Source organism: Meriones unguiculatus, chromosome 12 (assembly GCF_030254825.1).
Source record: "Meriones unguiculatus strain TT.TT164.6M chromosome 12, Bangor_MerUng_6.1, whole genome shotgun sequence".
Classification (NCBI taxonomy): Eukaryota; Metazoa; Chordata; class Mammalia; order Rodentia; family Muridae; genus Meriones; species Meriones unguiculatus.
This window is the reverse complement of record NC_083360.1, coordinates 2,874,681-2,892,662: the sequence shown is the minus strand read 5'-3', so window position 1 is coordinate 2,892,662 and position 17,982 is coordinate 2,874,681. Positions and strand designations below refer to the sequence as shown.

General features: G+C 39.3%; 1 protein-coding gene across 4 annotated transcripts in view; it reads right to left on the bottom strand.

Moving 5' to 3' along the window:
• Arap2 (ArfGAP with RhoGAP domain, ankyrin repeat and PH domain 2) overlaps positions 1–17,982 on the bottom strand; it is a 208,289-nt gene that overhangs the window by 74,862 nt on the left and 115,445 nt on the right. For all 4 annotated transcript variants that reach the window (XM_060365295.1, XM_021658054.2, XM_021658056.2 and 1 more), the window contains exons 10-16: positions 13,234–13,349; positions 11,117–11,316; positions 7,464–7,549; positions 6,661–6,843; positions 6,086–6,260; positions 5,544–5,678; positions 1,416–1,560 (exon numbers count right to left, since the gene is read on the bottom strand). In XM_060365295.1, coding sequence (XP_060221278.1) covers positions 1,416–1,560; positions 5,544–5,678; positions 6,086–6,260; positions 6,661–6,843; positions 7,464–7,549; positions 11,117–11,316; positions 13,234–13,349 — 1,040 coding nt within the window. The remainder of the gene's footprint in view (positions 1–1,415; positions 1,561–5,543; positions 5,679–6,085; positions 6,261–6,660; positions 6,844–7,463; positions 7,550–11,116; positions 11,317–13,233; positions 13,350–17,982) is intronic.

Genomic DNA, 17,982 nt, shown 5'->3' with positions numbered 1-17,982 from the left:
GCTGTTGGAGCTACCACCGGGGCATTAGCCATGAGTCATACTATGCAGACTGCTCAGACCCTGAACAATCATTTAGCCAATGTAGCTCATGCCTTAGTTGTACATAAAGGAATTAATGCTCAACTAAAAGGAAGCTTGATGGTGTTCAATCAGAGGATTGACCTCGTGCAGGAGCAAATTGATACCCTATGGCAAATCACTCAACTTGGCTGTCAATGAAAATATGCTGGACTTTGAGTCACTAGCATATAACATGAGAATTTTTCTTGTGCTGCAAATCTGTCAGGGGCTGGCTCTTTCATCACCTCCACCTGATGGGGGAGCAGCCTTACCAGTCCACAGAGAAAGACAATGAAGCCAGTCCTTATGAGACCTGATAGACTAGGGTCAGATGGAAGGGGAAAAGGATCTCCCCTATCAGTGGACTCAGAGAGGAGCATAGGAGAAGAAGAGGGAGGGAAGGTGGTATTGGGAGGGGATAGAGGAGGGGGCTATAGCTGGGATGTAAAGTGAATAAACTGTAACTAATAAAAATTAAAAAAGAATCATTCACCTTGAAAGTTTAAAAAAATCAAAGGAAAATCAAATTAATAATTAGTTTATATAACATCAATAAATATTTAATCAAAAAATAGCACCTTCCATTATGACTTTAAAGTAGTAGAACATACTGGTTAGATGTAAAAATGAAAATGGAGTTTACATTATTTAATATAAATAACATCATTGCAAATCTCTTCTCTCCAAAAAATCACTAAAATCTCTGTTCCTGAGACTACCTTTGATTTTAATGTTTATGCATTTTCATTAACTGTACTATAAAACAGAGTAAGATACATTCACATCAGCATCTCTCAGGTTGTTTCTAAAACAACCTCCGAGGCTCATCCCCTCCGAGGCTCATTCTAGTTTTTAAATAAGTAAAAGACATTACATAAATGATTCTTACTGTTTCCACATTTTCAGACCACGCAAGTACCCAAATGTATCTTGAGATTTTTCTTTGAATATGCTATTTAATATGTTTGAGGGCTGTGGATGTAGCTCAATGGGAGACTGCTTACCTAATGAACTTGATATTTTGTTTATTTTAATATGAGCCAATAATCACAGAACCTTCTTTTTCATGTTTTATATATGATGCCCTTTAAACATATATATCATTTTTGCTTTTAGCCCACTATTTAAATTAATCATAGAAACAAAAGCACTTCAGTGATCAACAATGGAATGTAATACTATTAACTACGTTTTAGAAAATTTCCTGCGGAGGTTTCAAATAAAATAAACTGGATTAATGACACCATAGAACCTTTTAATAGGAAACAATGGAAGAACATGAAAGATAACTAAATCCTCATCACCTGTTACAGTGAATACTAATCCCTTTCATCTCCCAAATAGGGTAGACCTACCCAGTATTCAAATAGAAGTCTTCTTTATGGACAGCCAGGCAGATAACTTCACTGATGTTAATGGTGCCATTAGGTGTGGTACACTTGTCATTTTCATAGTAACTCAAGAAGCCACCTTCCAAAACACACCATTTTTTATTGGTCTCTAAGAATTTAAAACAAAGCAAATAGAAAATGGAGTTATATATAAACCTTTCAAAATAAATCATGACTGCATTCAACTAAAGAAATGGACAAAATTCCCTATTTTAGATAAGGGACATGAAACTACCTCATAAGACAAAGTTGATACATACTTTTGCTTTCAAAAAATTATCATCTAACTATAAAGAATGTTCCAGACAAAAATGAATATGACATTGCTGACCAGAAAAGCACACAAACTCATAAAGTGAAAAAAATGAAAAACAACTCTGAAATCATAAAGACTGAAGTCTGCACAGAGTATAATGAGCAGAACAAAAGTAGAACAAAAAATAAAACCAAATCTATTGATTCAGAAGGATGTAAAAGAAGAAACTGCAATGTCCATAGTGTCCTCTTTAGGAGTTTTAAAGTTCTTTTAATACAGGGGTCAGCACATGAAGGACAGAGGCCGAAACAGACCATCATCATCTGGAAAAACAAAGTTTTATTGGTACATGGTGATACTAGTTTCTTGTGGATGGCCTGCAGCTCATTTGCCATTACAAGGTAGTTCTATTTACATTAGAAAGGAGGGCTTGAAGAAAACATGTCCTGTAGCTTGATCATCTGTATTACATCACTTGCTTTAGAAATGGACCAGAGGTCAGACAAGCTAGGCATTGAGGGGAAAAGCTTGTCATCCCTGTTGATTTGGGAAGCAATGAAAGATAGTGAAATTCTGTCTATCCCAGGGAGCCCCTCTCTGCTACAGAAACCATACCATTAGAGCAGATTTTGTAAGATGTACACCAAGATGAAAGAAAGACCGTATAACAGGTAACTCTGAGGACGTGGCTTGATTAACAGACAGGAGTTGGTATGTGAGTGGAAAGAAGGGGTTTTTAAGTTCTCTTCAGATGTGATGTTTGGGGCAAGGAAGACAAACCTTCATGTCATAATTATCTAAACCCTGTGCATAATTCCACAGGCAATCTACCTCAGCAGCCCACGGCATGATACGGTGTTCTAATTTAGAACTGGGCTTGTCAAATGACGCATGGAGGTCAATGCACCTGAACCAGAGGCTTACAGGGATCCCGAAGGCACTGTGCTCACCGTGAGCCCTCGGAAGCCCCATTTCCATCAGCCTTCCCATGTCCACATGCCATGCGTGTTCTAATTACATGCATGGATCCACTGACCTGCAGAAAGGCATGTCTGTGCCTAACCACCGACCCGAACACTTTTCATAGGTAGAGAGAAGCTAACCAACCTTCTGCAAGTCACATGAATAGTTATTATATGAGGGAGGAAGAATCCAAACAGGTTCCTTTTGGAAGGTTCCCTTTAACCCCTGAGCAAAATACCTACATGCTTATTCCAGTTACACCATATAACTACCACTTTCAGTGTATCGAAGCAGAGAGTTCCCATATTCTACTCTGTGTGCACACAATAAATCTGAAGGAGGTATGGAAACACTATTATTTTCCAAAACCATGAAGTCATCTTTTAAAGTTCCTAAAGTGACGATACTCAGCTTCTGCTTGTGATAGGAATATGTATAAGTAATTGTTTCATTTAAAAAAAATATGCTTTGGTCTTGAAAACATATCTTTAAAATAAACAACTTAGGCTTTTCCTAGAAAAAAAAATCCTTGTTAGTGTATGAAATTGATTATGAACAGAATGAACAGAGGACCCTCCAGCTAACCCCTTCCTTTTTAGAAAGCAAAGCCTGCACGGACTACTCAAAGCCCGATGCTAGGGGAAACACTGGGCTGAGGAGGGGAATGGAAAACAAGACCAGGATGCTATTATTCAGCTCCGTGGAGAGGTTTAACAAGGGCTATCAATCTTTCTTTTCATGAACACTAAACCGAGAAAAGAAAAAGCAAAATACAGATCTGTCTTCATAAGCAAGAGCTCCATGGACCTGAGATGGGCAAAAGCTGAACAGACAATGAGAAAACTCCGAGACTCTGGAGAATGCGTGCATTTCATTCCTAGACTCCCTTTGTTTTTAATCATTTTGTTTCCAGTCCTGTGCTGACAAGGGCTGATGGAGTGGAACTGTCCGGTGCTTGCCTTTCAGAGGCAAAGGTGACAGGCACATTTTAATCTCTACATCTTTCCAATTCATTTTTTCCCTATAAAGCTGGCATTCAGCAACAGTAGCAGTATTGCTGGATCTTGAGAGGGCTAAGAATCAGGCCCAGAAACACGATTCTTCTGAGTTTAGCTTGTGCTACTTGGGGCAGCTCTTTCCTAACAAAATACACTTTATGCCAGCAACTGTATCCTTTAATTGGGAAGTTTCCCCATTTCTCCTTGGTAGTGGGGATATGAATGACAAGACTCTCACTGCCTGAAACTCAGGAAATACTTAAACCCGAATATCCTATTTTCTAATGTGCATATGAAGTTCAAATAAAAAATTAATTGTTATAGAAAATGAACAATATCTAATAATACAACTATGAAATACATTAATATATAGATAAATTTATTCATTTCTAGGATTTTATTCATTTAATTTTTTAATCTTAGTTGACTACTGATAATTCAAACTCTAATGAATCACTGGCTTATGATCAAACCACACGTACAATCAAAGACTTAAAGAGATCTGATAAGCCTACTATTAGTTCAGGCAATAGTTTGTTATATTGAAAAACATAAAATTTTCTATTTCAAATTCTTGACTTGATAGTTGTACTAAATTAAAGACTGAAAGGAGCTCTATAATAGTCTAGAAATCAGAAAAATTTTTGGCAAGTACTTTGTTTTTGGTATTATGCAAAAGTTTAGTAATTGTTATGATTGATTGATGGGTTGTTCCTGCAAACCTTTTGAAAAGCTTGTCAGTTATTACACTTTAGGCCAAGGAAAAGATAACAATGAGAATCAATGCATTATTGGAAAAAAACCAATGTAAGTTTAAAGCAGATTGATATTCCTTTCTACTCTCCCTTCAGATTGCTATCAGGATGAAATGGCTACAACACGGAATTGAAATACTGAACGGCTCCTTCCTTCTTCCTTTGAAAACTACATAACATTATTTTGGTCTAGTCTCTTTATGTGGCCACCAATTACTGAGCACAAAGTCCTTAAAGCAGGGCCTGACACGATAATTTTTTTTTTCCAGAAAAATCTAATGATGCAGTTTAACCTTAACTTTGTTTGTGGTATTATGCAAATTTAATAAAATAAAGCTTAAACATACTTTATCAATATATCTGAAATTAAAGGTGTTACAAACATCTGAAAAAAAAAATCAGTTTAGATTCAAGTTCCCCAAATTTAGAATTTTAGATTTGAGATTGTTTTGGATTAGGAACATTTAATTGCTAAAGGCTATGAAAATATTACCAAATACAAACAAACAAACAAAAAAAAAGTGAAATCTGAAATAATTCCGGTCTGAAGCATCCTACAAAGAATTTACAGTAAAATAATCCCTACAGATAAACATAAGTTGGGTTATTTTTATTAATTACAGTTTATTCACTTTGTAGCCCTGTACCTCCCTCCTTCCTCCCCTCCCAATCCTTCCCTCCCTCTTGCCCACAGGTGTCCCTCTCCCAGTCCACTGATAGGGGAGGTCCTCCTCCCCTTCCCTCAGATCCTAGTCTATCAGGTCTCAGCAGGAGCACTGTCCTCTTCTGTGGCCTAGTAAGGCTGCTCCCCCTCAGGGGGAGGTGATCAAAGAGCAGGCCAATCAGCTCCTGTCAGAGATAGTCCCTGTTCCCATTACTATGGAATCTACTTGGATACTGAACTGCTCTGTGCAGGGGTTCCAGGCTATATCCATGAGTGGTCCTTGGCTGGAGTATCAGTTTCAGAAAAGACCGCTGTGCCCAGACTTTTTGGATCTGTGGCTGTCCTTGTGGAGCTCCTGTCGTCTCCAAGTCTTACTATTTCCCACTTCTTTCCTAAGATTCCCTGCACTCTGCCGTTTTATCCAGAAACACAATCTACAAATAGCAGAAAGGATACCTTCAAGGAGCCGTTTCTCTGTAGAGACTCTTGAAGCAGAGGTAGGAGCCTGGTACAGGAAGTCACAGAGAAAGGTGGACTGGGAGGCCTCCTGACTCGACCCACCCTCAGAATGAGCATCATGCCGAGGGAAATCTGGAAAGTCAAAGCGATTTCACACATGAATACAAAATATCATAAGGTTCCCCTTTGTTTAGGAACTGTGACAAAGTTTTGAACTAGAAGAAAACTAGGTCCTGATTTATGACCAAATAAATAGAGATTTCACTTTGCATAAAGTTTTCAAAGAAGCACCCAAGCCATACTTATTATTCAAATATGAAAACCAGATTCAATTTTGGAAGAAATGATTATGTAGGATTAAGTATTTTAATCTTCCATTTATAAGATTAAAGGACTATAAAAGATATGAATCCTACATCTTTTTTACTGTAAAGCAGTACTTTAGTAATTTTGCATTTTTCATGGTCTAAAATTATTGTATTTGTACTTTTTTTTTCCAGGGCTATATCTGAAGAGAGCGGTACAGGTGATGGACAAACCTGAGAACCTGTTATGGTAGAGGAATTCCATCTGCAGCGTCTGCCCAGCCTTCTTGGCCAGCAGGTAAGGGGTACTGTGCACAGGGTCTCCTGTGGCACACATGACATCAGCTCCACTGAAGAGCAGGGCCATCGTCTCCAGCACATCCGGCTTCACTACCGCAGCACACAGAGCCTGCCCAGTGACAGAACATACAGCATTTACAGGAGGTGAATGGGAGTCCGGCTCCTCACAGAAATGCTTGTCCAACAATGTGCTCAGGAAGTGTACCTTTCCTTTTTCCAATACTAATAGAAGGTATAACTTGAATCAGGCAGTAGGTACCAAGGTCCACTATGCATGGGGTAAAGTTTTAAGTCAAAGCCTCAAGGTCTCAGTTCTATGATGTTCTGTTTCTGACCCTTCCAATCCACCATAGATGCTGTAAAACACTTGTGATAATATTACATAACAGCTAGTGCTAAGAAGTTTAAAACATTTCAAATGCCACAGTGAAGGGTCCACTGAACAATCTACGCTGATGCACATCAGTAAACAGCATTTCAATCCACACTTAGTGCTATATTTCATTCACCTTATTTAACTCCTTTTTGGTCAGAGATGCTAAAAGAGTCTTTCTGAATTTTCCTTCTTTGTATTTCTGGGTAATAAAGTTTTTTCTCTTTTCAACTGGTGCATCCATCTGTAACTCTTCATCCTTTTGAAGGTTACCAGCCCAAAAGTCATTTGCTCTCTTGTTTCCAATGACAATAAATAGCTGAAATGGAAAAGGAAAAAAAATGTGTAATTTCATTATATGTTCTTAAAGCTTCAAAATTGATTAACATTCTAAACTAAACTAATTCAATATAAAATGTAGAAGAAAGCTTGAAAGCCTGAACTCTCGAGGCATCAGCTGGGAAACCAAATGCAAGGAAAGTAGCCTTACTCTTCAAACTCACACTGAAACAAACACACTCATTAAAACAGGTGTGCAGATGGTATGTCTCAATGAGAAAAACTAGAAAAGGAGGAAATGGAGACAAGAGACAGGGAGTAGACCTGGTGGGTGAATGACCAACCTTACCTCAGCTCCTTCTTCTTCTTCTTCTTATTTTGTCAGCTTTTTCTTTTCATTCCCCTTTCTAATACTTTCCCATTCGGGTTAAAATAAGAAACCAGGTTCTCACTTTCATCAGAGTTGTCAGAGCTTACATCTCTAAGTATCATTAAAGTTCTTTGTAGTGTTTATTTAAAAAAAAAACTAATTTGGGAAGCTATATGCCATTTTCATAGCACAGTGAGAACTTCATCTAAGAATGTGTTTACAAGAGTAACTGACGGCCACTGCCCACCTCATCCAGCTTGTGTTCACTCTGCCCAGTGGACAGGTCTTACCTCAATGAGCTCATTGCTCCAAATACTGGCATCCATTTTCAGACTTCTAACTTTAGAGTCTTTCGGTCCCAGAGATCTATGCTGTCCTGAACAACGACACAAGCATATTTCAATTTTAATTTGACTGTGAATTTATATTACCTTATTTAAAAAACATGTACAGGAGGGCTAGGACTATAGCTGAAGGGCTTGTCCATATGTATAAGACCTTACATTCATTTCCCAGCAATCCCTTCCCTCACCACTCCCCAAACATTCCTGTGTAGGTGAGGGATGGAGAGATAGTTCAGTCAGTAAGGTATTTTCATTGCACATAAAGCCCTGGACTCCATCTCTGAAAACCACACAGAAACAGCCTGGTGGTATGTGTCTGTCACCCCAGCGCTGGGGAGGCAGAGGGTCCCTTGGACCTGGTGTCCAGCCAACCTACCCCGCCACATAATGCCTAGGTTAGTGAGAGGACTGTCTCACGGAAATAACTGGCTGACAAACTAAGTAAGTGGTTAATGCAGCCGGCACTGGAGGAATACCACGGAAAGGCTGTCCTTCAAACTCCAGATGAACACACAAATGTGTCATACACACTACACACGTGTGTACCTGCTTAAATACACACATGCACACACACTATTTATTCATACGTATACATGTATAACATCAATTTGCAGAGTCCCAGTAACTACTCTCCTAAATACCAGAACTATTAAGAATATTTCTGGTGATTATGCAAAAAAGGCATAACTAACTAAAGTGGGTTAATATGTACTGTTTAAAAAATTAGGTTTTTTACAATCATGTACCGCCATAAAACTATACTTTGGAAAGAATATTGTATGTGTGTTCATGGGTGGTGTGGTGTGTATGTGTGTGTATGTGTGTGTGCCTGTTTGATCACCTTTCGATCACCAAACCTGTTTTTTCACCTCTTGACAGTATGGGAATGAACCTAGGCCTTCGTACCTGCTAGAGGTGTTCTACAAACAAGTCAAACTTTATGGTCAGTTAAATCTCATGCATGTAAACACTGCAATCAATACCAGACAATCTAGTACTGACAATTAACAAAAACGAGCATAACAATCTGACGTGGATTTTCTGTCCTACTGCTTTCCTCTTAAGAAGGGGATGAGAGAATTATATCATTATCAGGTGTGCACTATAAATCAACTGATACACAAGTATATGTCAAAACCAAGCTGAAATGAAAACCATCTATATAAGAACTTTTATTGAGTTTGAGACACTTCGTTTAGGAACAGCAATGACTCTTCATTGTGTACTATACTAAATCAGAGGCTTTTTCTTCCTTTATTGAAAAGATGAAAATACTTTAGGGCACAAAGTCCCATAGCAGGAGTTCGCATTCTACAAACTTTTAATTATGGCCGGAAGGCAGCATTAGACACCTGTGAGTTGCAGACAGAGAGGCTAAAGCATCCTATGCAAGAACAGATAAGCCCAGGGAACCAGAGAGTCAGCTCTGCACTTAAGAAAACTGGCTGCTCTTCTAGAGGACCAGGGTTCAATTTCCAGAACCCACCGAGTGCCTCACAGCCATCTGCAGATCTAGTTTCAAAGAACCCTACGGCCTTTCCTGGCCTCCACAGGCACCAGGCATATACACATTCATGAACATATATGCAGGCAAAATAACAATACTGATAAAAATATCTGAGCTTTAATTGGAGGCAAGAGGACTGGACAGAAATAGAAACTGCAGTGAGATGCCATGGGCTTTCCGGAAAGCCGTGGGCCGAGGGTCCCTATTATTCCAGGCCTGAGTACGTGGCAGCAATGCAATGTCTCCCCAATGTAGAACCAAGTCGAAAACGTGCAGGGATATACACTGGGCTGGAGGCAGCAATGGCACGTGAGTTTTTGAGAATCTCTGGAAAAACTAATCCGAGTTCTCACAGGCAGTGGAAATCATCTTTAAAAAGTGAGTGCTAGGTCCCAGTCGAGAGACAAAATGAGAATTGAAAACAGAGCCAAAGACGCACATGGACTTCAGCAGCATGAAGTGGTGAGTTTACCTAAGCATGGATGACAACCACAAAGACAGCAAGGCAGCAGAGATTACTGGAGTTGAGGAGGACTGTCACCAAAGAGAGACTTACTAGCCACAGATCGCAAGTATCACAGAGTAGACAAATAAGCACAGAACAAATGGAGACTGAAAGGCCAAATACACTGGCAAATGCAGTGTAAACACTTGTACTGGTTGGACAAGAAGATTACAAAGGGATGAAGGAAAACGAAGTTAAAGAAAGGAAGAAAACCTGTGCCCAGCAGAGTCAGGAGAGCACCTTGACCGCGAAAGGAGAAAATGAACAGACAGTGATGCAAAGAAGGGACTAAAGCTCAGTGTTAACAAAACAGTCTGATGCAAGCTTACATGAGGAAACCAACACTAATTTAAATACTCAAGAGACTAGGTAAGTGATTAACCGATCCTGAGGAGAAAAGAAATAAATGCAGCACAAGAGGAGGAGCGAGGAGCAAACAAAGCCCTCTCCCAGTGAGATCGGAGAGGGAAGCAGAAGGGAGGCAACGCTAAACAGAGGATCATGGCAGGGCTGATTTTTTTCTGGCACTGAAACATTAATTTAGTGGTGAGAAAAGCTACTTTAGTGCCATTAGAAATGGAACACAACAGAAGTCCAGAAAATGCCTAGGTTCTAGACTGCTGCTGCAGCTCTACTGTCCCTGCTTAAGCGCAGTCAGAAGCTCCTGTCCTGTATGGTCCCCAGCCTGGTAGCCAACTTCAATTTTGCTCTGATCATCCTTGCAATAGCGATTTCTGTATCTGTTAAAAGAACTTTGTCATACAGCTTCCTACCTGTGCAGAACTGCATCAGAACTGGTATTCCAGGTGAAACCCGTGCAGGCGTGTGTGTGTGTGTGTGTGTGTATGTGTGTGTGTATGAGTGAAAGAGAGAGAGAGAGTTTGAGTTGGGGGTATCTGTAGAAGGCAAGGAGGCAAGGAAGGGTGGGGGGAGCGGCTGGAAGATAGAAACTGACTACATTTCTCCAAGTCCTCCCTAAACCTCACAAGACATTGCAGTGAACCAGGGTCCATTTCTATCCACACTCCGGGATATAGATTAGGGCTCACAGATGAACTGAAGATGCCAGAGAGCCAGGCATAGGGTCACAAGAAGAACGGCATTTGCAGCACTAGCTTTTTCACATAAGCATAAATTCAACTGTGAAATACTTCACTTCAAATTCATACTATAGAAGATGTCAGGTCCGGCATACAAGCATAGTGTCTAGAAGGTATTCAATGTAAAGAATCCACCTTAAAGCAATGATTAGACCATAACTGAAAGTATTCATGCAAATATCCAAACCTCTTCTGGATGCATTCCAAACTTAAAAAAAAAAAAGAAAACATTTAAACATGTTATTTTAAAAACACGGACCAGTAAACTCAAAATATTATTATATACTTAAAAATAAATTTTTATATCAGATCCACATAGAATTGAAGATAGAATTGCAAGACGTTTCTAAATGGACTTACATTTAATAAGGTTTGCCTGCTTTCACTTTTCACAATCATTACCTAGGACACACTATGTTTGATAACAAAGATGAGCCAGTGCCAATCTGCCACGAAGCAGAGACGAGCACAGCTCATCACTAATTACCTGCACACTTCTTGCAGATGACAACACAGAGATTGATGGACGCCCAGTCAGGGTCGGGGGCTTTACAGTCTGCACAGCTCCTGTTGGACTCATTGAACCAAATCTTCTCAGCTACTTCATAATCAGAGAGAGTTTCTGCTATTGACTGCTGCACAGCTTCAATCCACTCCTGTTTCTCTTTCTCAGACTCTGCTGTGAAGCTGAAACAATTAACATTTCTGCATTATTGATCTCTCTTGTACAGGCCAATTAAGCAGGATGTTCAGTTTGCATATTCATTTCAGCCACAAATTAAATAGCAAGTAAAATTGTGCCTGCTGGGCAGTATTGGATTGTCTTTTTCTATTAAAAATTATCTAATTTAACAAATCATTTTCTTTTTCTTTTGATTTTCCATAATGCTTATGGCCTTGTTCACATAACTTCAACCAAAATTAATGCGCTTATTATATCTGATCAAAATATACAGGAATTGCCTTGGTAGATCAAAACAAATGAGAGCTGTGTTTCTTAAGCAATGATTATATAATAACCAAAAAAGAGACTGGCATGGTTTCAGGACTGCTGGAATATTTTGCCAGGCAAGTATGACATCATATTCTAAAAGTAAAATTATAAAAAAAAAAAAAAACACCCACCAGAAATTGTGATTTTTGTCAGATTTAAAAATGGAATTCTTTAAATTAGAAGACTGGCCAGATGGCACTAAGAGATTGAGAAACAAGAAATGTTTTAAATGGTTACTATTTTAAAGGATTTCTAACTCAATTTTAGCCAGCTCTCACCGTCTGATTTCTTGGTATTGTTGGGTTATCTCACTGAATGATAAAATATTAAAGAGAAATGCTACCCTTAAAGAAAGATTTATTGATTGTTTACTATAGATAATATCTAAATATGTCACCATGACTCAAAACAAAAGCCACTGTAAAATATCTGTCACTTTAAAATTTTGGTTCTATAAACTGTAATTAACTGACACATTATGAAAATAATTGGTGGAAAATAATTGGCGGCTGACTATTCCCAACAGTCCAGAAAATGGGTGGCTTGAGGAAATCATGTTTTCTGAAGAACTCTATGATTCCATCATTACTCCAATATTCACAAAGTTCTTATTGGCTTTAAGTTCTCCTAGAGGTTAGTTATAGCCAGCATTTGAATTCAGCTGAGACTGGAACCTATTTCTGTGTGTGTGTGTGTTTGTGTGTGTGTGTGTGTGTGTGTGTGTGTGTATACCTGTGCGTGTGTGTGTGATGTGCATTTAGTGAGGGGGGAAACAGGCCTTGGTATGTTAGGCAAGTGCAGTGCCACTGAGCTACAACCCAAGCTCCATATCTGCAAGTGTGAAATTAAAGTTCTTTATTCTTTATTTGATAATTTTAATCAAGATTGGACCCATCTACATATTTGAGAAACAAAATGTATGCGATACTCATAAGTATAAGAAATAATTAAAAGTCACTCAAAGGTCTAAAGCAATTGCCTCTGACTTACAAACAACCTGATGAGTGTCATTTGGGACAAGTATAACAATGTAGTTGTACTCAGCAAATTGGCCCCTGTCTATAACATACACTGAATCTATGGAATCACTACATGTGATTAAAATGTCATGTACATTAGCTATTGTTTATTGTCATCATGCTGCAATTACTCAGATAGAACACATTTCATGCATACATCAAGACGTTAAATATCTGAATCAATGACTTCATGTGATCCATTAGAGCCAGCCTGATTCTGAGCTGAGGCACTGGAAAAAATCACACACAGCAACTGTAACTAAGAGCCCATCTTAAAGTGGGATCCACTCCACTAGGCTAAAGGAGAAGCTGAAAACAATACCAGACTTCTTTTATTCCTTGTAAAATGTGAGAGAATTAACATAGTCACCATTCTCAGCCTATAAACAAAGTACTAAAAAGAAGCAACCCAAGACACATGAAGAAAGTATCTGCCTGTTGCAGCTATTCAGGCCACTTACAGTGATTTCCTACACGATTCTAATAATCCAATAAAGTGTAACCCCGTGACCAGCATTACAGAATGAACTGCCCAGGCCCCTCGGTACTCGTAAACACACACACACACACACACGTTTACAAACAGCTTACCTGAAACTCCTGTATGGCGTGATTAACTCAAAAGACGGTTTCGCAGCTCGATCTACTTGCTTTACATTTGCAACATTCATGGGAATTACAGTAATACCAAGCCCACTCTTAAAATCCTAGGATGGAGCAAAAATCAGAACAACTTCAAAAATCACAACCACAGTGTCTTTCTTATCCGGAAACTCCTAGAAATGTTACTACGTGTGTGTGTACAGGCTCACCTAGAAAAGGGAAAGAGCAGTCCTCACAGTAGGTGGAACTGTCCAGTGCGATAACATGGAACCAGCCCAGGCTACACTGAAAGCTGATGTCTTTCACAATGAAAGGTAAGTTGACAAGGCCAAAGACCAGCGGTTTTCAACCTTCCTCATGCTACAACCCTTTCGTACAGTTCCTCATGTTGTGGTAATGACCAACTTCACATAAAAGTATTTCTATGGCTACTTCATAATTGTAATTTTGCTACTGTTTGAATTGTGATGTAAATATCTGATGTGCAGGATATCTCATAAGTGACTCTGTGAAAGGGTCACTAAAACCCCAAGGGGCTGCAACCCACAGGTTGAGAACCTGTGCTGCAGACACCTGTGCTCTGCTTTGAACTATAGTCACCTATATCCAATCAACAGAGGAAACTAACAAAGCAGCTTTGTCATGTGCCCAATATTCATTTCATAGGAGAGCCAAAGGGCATTATGAAATTATCATAAATACCCTTAATATGAAAAAGTGGGCAAACAGAGGCTCAAAAAGATGGTTATAAATGAAGCATATTTCGTCTTATGTGATGGAAAGGAACTAAATATGTAGCTGTTGTTTTTTTTTCCTTAATCCTGTTACACTGTCCCTGCTAAGGGAACGTGCTGCTCTTCATTCAAATGCAAAAGCAGTTTTATCAATTGGACAAATTTCCATTCCCAATATTCCAATCAGACTTCTAAAAACCTCCTCCAGTGCCAGCAGGGTATGAAAACAACCCTTTACTCAACATTGGAAACCACAGAGTTTACTATGCCCTGCTGAAAATTAAAAACTGGGAGACCACATTCTAAAAGCATCAGTGTTTGCAATATTCTGCCTAGTCCCAGGAGCTTGCTAACTTAACAATAAATATTTTGCTAAATTACAACCTCAAAAAAAGAATGCTCTCGGTGAACAGATTCAGATTAAATGTTTCCAGAGCTCCTAATGTGTGACGAAAAACAAACAAACAAACAAACACATCCATACTGATGGAAATAAAAACATAATGCTCCATTTTTTAATAAGGACCCTCAGCAAAGATAATTTAGAAAAACTGGTAAGAGTGAAGACAATTCAAATGCCACCTGCTGTTGTAACTGGTGTGTGGCGAGGGAGAGTACAGTGTGGTAAGCCCCGTGTGAGCATTTCTGTTACACATGAGGCTGTATGTCCCACTGTTGACCTGCGATGTAAAACAGCACATGTCAGGAAATGCTGATACCTCTGCTAAGTGGAAAACCTCTCACCGCCTTCCTTCCCATACTGTCTAGCAATGTCATCTGGAAACACAGAGGTCACATGAGAGTTCGGCAGTCCTTGAAAAGTCTGTGTGCAAATGAGTGTGAAGACTCCTGCTCCTGCAAGCTTTGTGGCTCCTCTTCCCCACCCGGGTTCAGCCACAAGAAGTCACTGTCTCTTAGTTTTGCTGTAGGCCTTTGGGCTTAAATTAATGAACTCTTATTTGATGAAACTACAAAAAAACAAGTGTAGAATTGAACCTCCACGTGTGTGTTTGCATGTGCCCAGGGAGACTGGTCACATACCGTAGAAAGGCATTTATTATTGACATTATCATTTATTTACTCTGCATGTTTGTGTGCATGTTTGTGGTCTGGGGTACGCATGACCTTCAGCATGGACGGAGACCAGAGGAGGATACCAGGCGACCTCATCTGTAACTCTCTGCCTTGGTGAGAGACAGGATATCTCACTGAACCAGGGGAGAAGCTGGCAGCAATCATGCGCTAGCAGTTTTCCTGTTACCATTCTTCACAGTTCTGGAGCTACATGCACACGTGTGGACCTGCCTGGCAGAGTTACATGCACACGTGTGGACATGCCTGGCCAGAGTTACATGTACACATGTAGACATGCCTGGCTAGAGTTACATGTATATAAGGACATGCCTGGCTATAATACGAGTCCTAGTCCTAGAATCCTGACTCAGGTCTACATGCTTGACAGAAAGTACTCCTATATGCTGAGCCATCTCCCCAGCTCCTATTTATTAGTTTTCAATGTGAAGGAGGTTTAGGTAAAATCAGAAAAATTATTTATTTAAAAAAGTCAATAGAATATTACATTTTTTCATAGAATAATAAATGGCACATACTGTTACGGTAGAAAGGCATGATTTGAGAATAACGATTATAAAATTGTATTATAATCTCAAAAAATAAAATAAAAGCAAAAGCACAATAAAACACTGATTCCTGTTAAATAATTAAAATGGAGGGGAGTGATATATTTCCATTTGGTATAGACTAGGATGACAACCAGCATACCAAATGAGAAGGCACATCAAACTATTCTAATCAGCCAAGTTTTAACACGTTTTCACATATCAGCACAGGACTGACTTTACTTTGTTAATGGAAAATGCCAAATCCCAATTATCCATGAAAAACCCCTGCTGAATAACACAACTGCTGGCTCAACTCCCAAATGTTGTGCCTGGCAACTCAAGTCTGCTTTATAAATGAGAAAGTAAGATCAGAAGAGCAAAATGAGGTACCTGTCTAACCTTAATAGAGGGACAGACTCTACAGAAGCAATGTGCCTTCACCAAACGGCCGGCCTTCTAACAATTCTCCACAATGAGGCTCTTGACAAGAGATGGGTATCTCCACTCCACAGTGAGAGGTGTCTGACCTGCACATACTGCACAAAACTAAGAGCAAAGACTCCTAAAGCTTTGACCACCAGACTAGCAGATGGTGGCAATGACAACCTGTTGTGGGAATGGATGAGTCTCATCATAGCACCGGGATGGATGGGTCCTCGTCTCTATACACGAGCCATAAAATCTCTACATGTAAAGCTGCATTTCCTGGTAAAGTGAGGGTCTCCCCAGCAAGGGAAAGAGGGTGTTTTCTTATCATGAAGAACTGTAACCGTCTATCAACTGCCTGCCATGGCCATATGGCTCCAAGTAATTAGAGGTGCACACAGCTCACTAGCATCAACTGGCTGTAAACTAGAGAGCAAAGTAACAAAATCAATGTCGGTGCTCTCGAGAGCTACCGAATGGGAAGCAATGGCATTGCTTATTAAGAATACTTTGGTAACATGTTCAGACTACATCCCATTCCTCGGTGTTTGTCACAGTTTTCTGTGTCCATCTCTCTTTCCCATCCTGAGAATTAACACCATGGGAAAAAAAAAGAACAGAACGCTAAATCAAAGCCTTTAGTTTAAGAAGCTAAGAAGGGCTTGTAGGGCAAGCAATGTTCTCTATTTAATTTCCTTGTCCAGCACGTACTTTCAGAAGGCAGGAGATCACCACTAACAACAAGGATCCCAGGTGTTGCTCAGCAGATCCAGATACTGCAACTGTGTAAATGACCTGGCATGAACAGACTCGGGGAAGAAATCTGGCTAGACGAACATCAGCAAGGTCCATGGCCTATCTAGACCTCAGTCACATCATCTGTAAATAGATTAATTCTACCTTCAAGTATAGTCATAAGAATTAAATGAGATAATGTCAGCTAAGAGCTTAATACGTCCAGACAACTCTTTCATATACAGGCAGAATTTGTTATTCATAAAATATTCCATTTCATCTACAATCACAGAGTGACTCTGTACTAAATATTCAGGAATAATTTATGACAAATATTGACCAAGATACAGAAATGAGTCATTTAAACAAATTTATTCCAACGAGAGTCATTCTGAATTGATATAACCATACAGTGCAAAAGTAAAATAAAATGCTGATCCCCAAAGAGAGAACTTAAAGTCTGTTAACCCCAAATCTGCTGAAATCTTAACCCTATTTTTAGAAATAGCGAATGCTCGGTTTTCCTGCCAGGAATTTAAGAACTCGGCGCCTAGACATTCGTGGAAAGCAGATGTGGCCTTGTACCACATTGGCACCAGACTTGTGGGAAACACCAGATGCCTGGTCAGACTAGGACCGAGAGAATGTGAGGTCACCACTTACACCCTGTGGCTTCATCCTGTGCCACACAAACCAGGCCTTCGGGGGCCTATTTGAATTTTATTAGTATCACATCCCATGTCTAAGCATAAGGGAACTTTACATCAGGAGGGATGGAGGAGAAAAAGCCTCTCGTTATACTCTGATTAGAGGATATTTAATCAAACTAGTTTATGCACTTAAAGCTCCAGTGCCACAATCAGCATCAAACGGATGCCCAGTCCCACCAAGGAAGACATCTGGTTGTAATGAACTGCCTAATATTAGCATGATATTTTAAAAACTCATCAGGAAGAGATGGGAGACTATCAGGGAAACATAACAAATAAAAGACAAGGCTACTTTTCTTACATTTGCTTAACATCCATGTGCTCAAATTCCAACCAAACAAAAATATTACTACCTATAACTCCAGTTCCAGGAGAGACAACATACTCTTCTGGCTTCTTCACCTGATTATTTTAATTATGCAAATTTAAATACACACACAAAATAAGAAAATCTTTAAAAATTGAAGGATTAAACATCAGTGATTTTTTTAAAGATTTATTTTATGTATG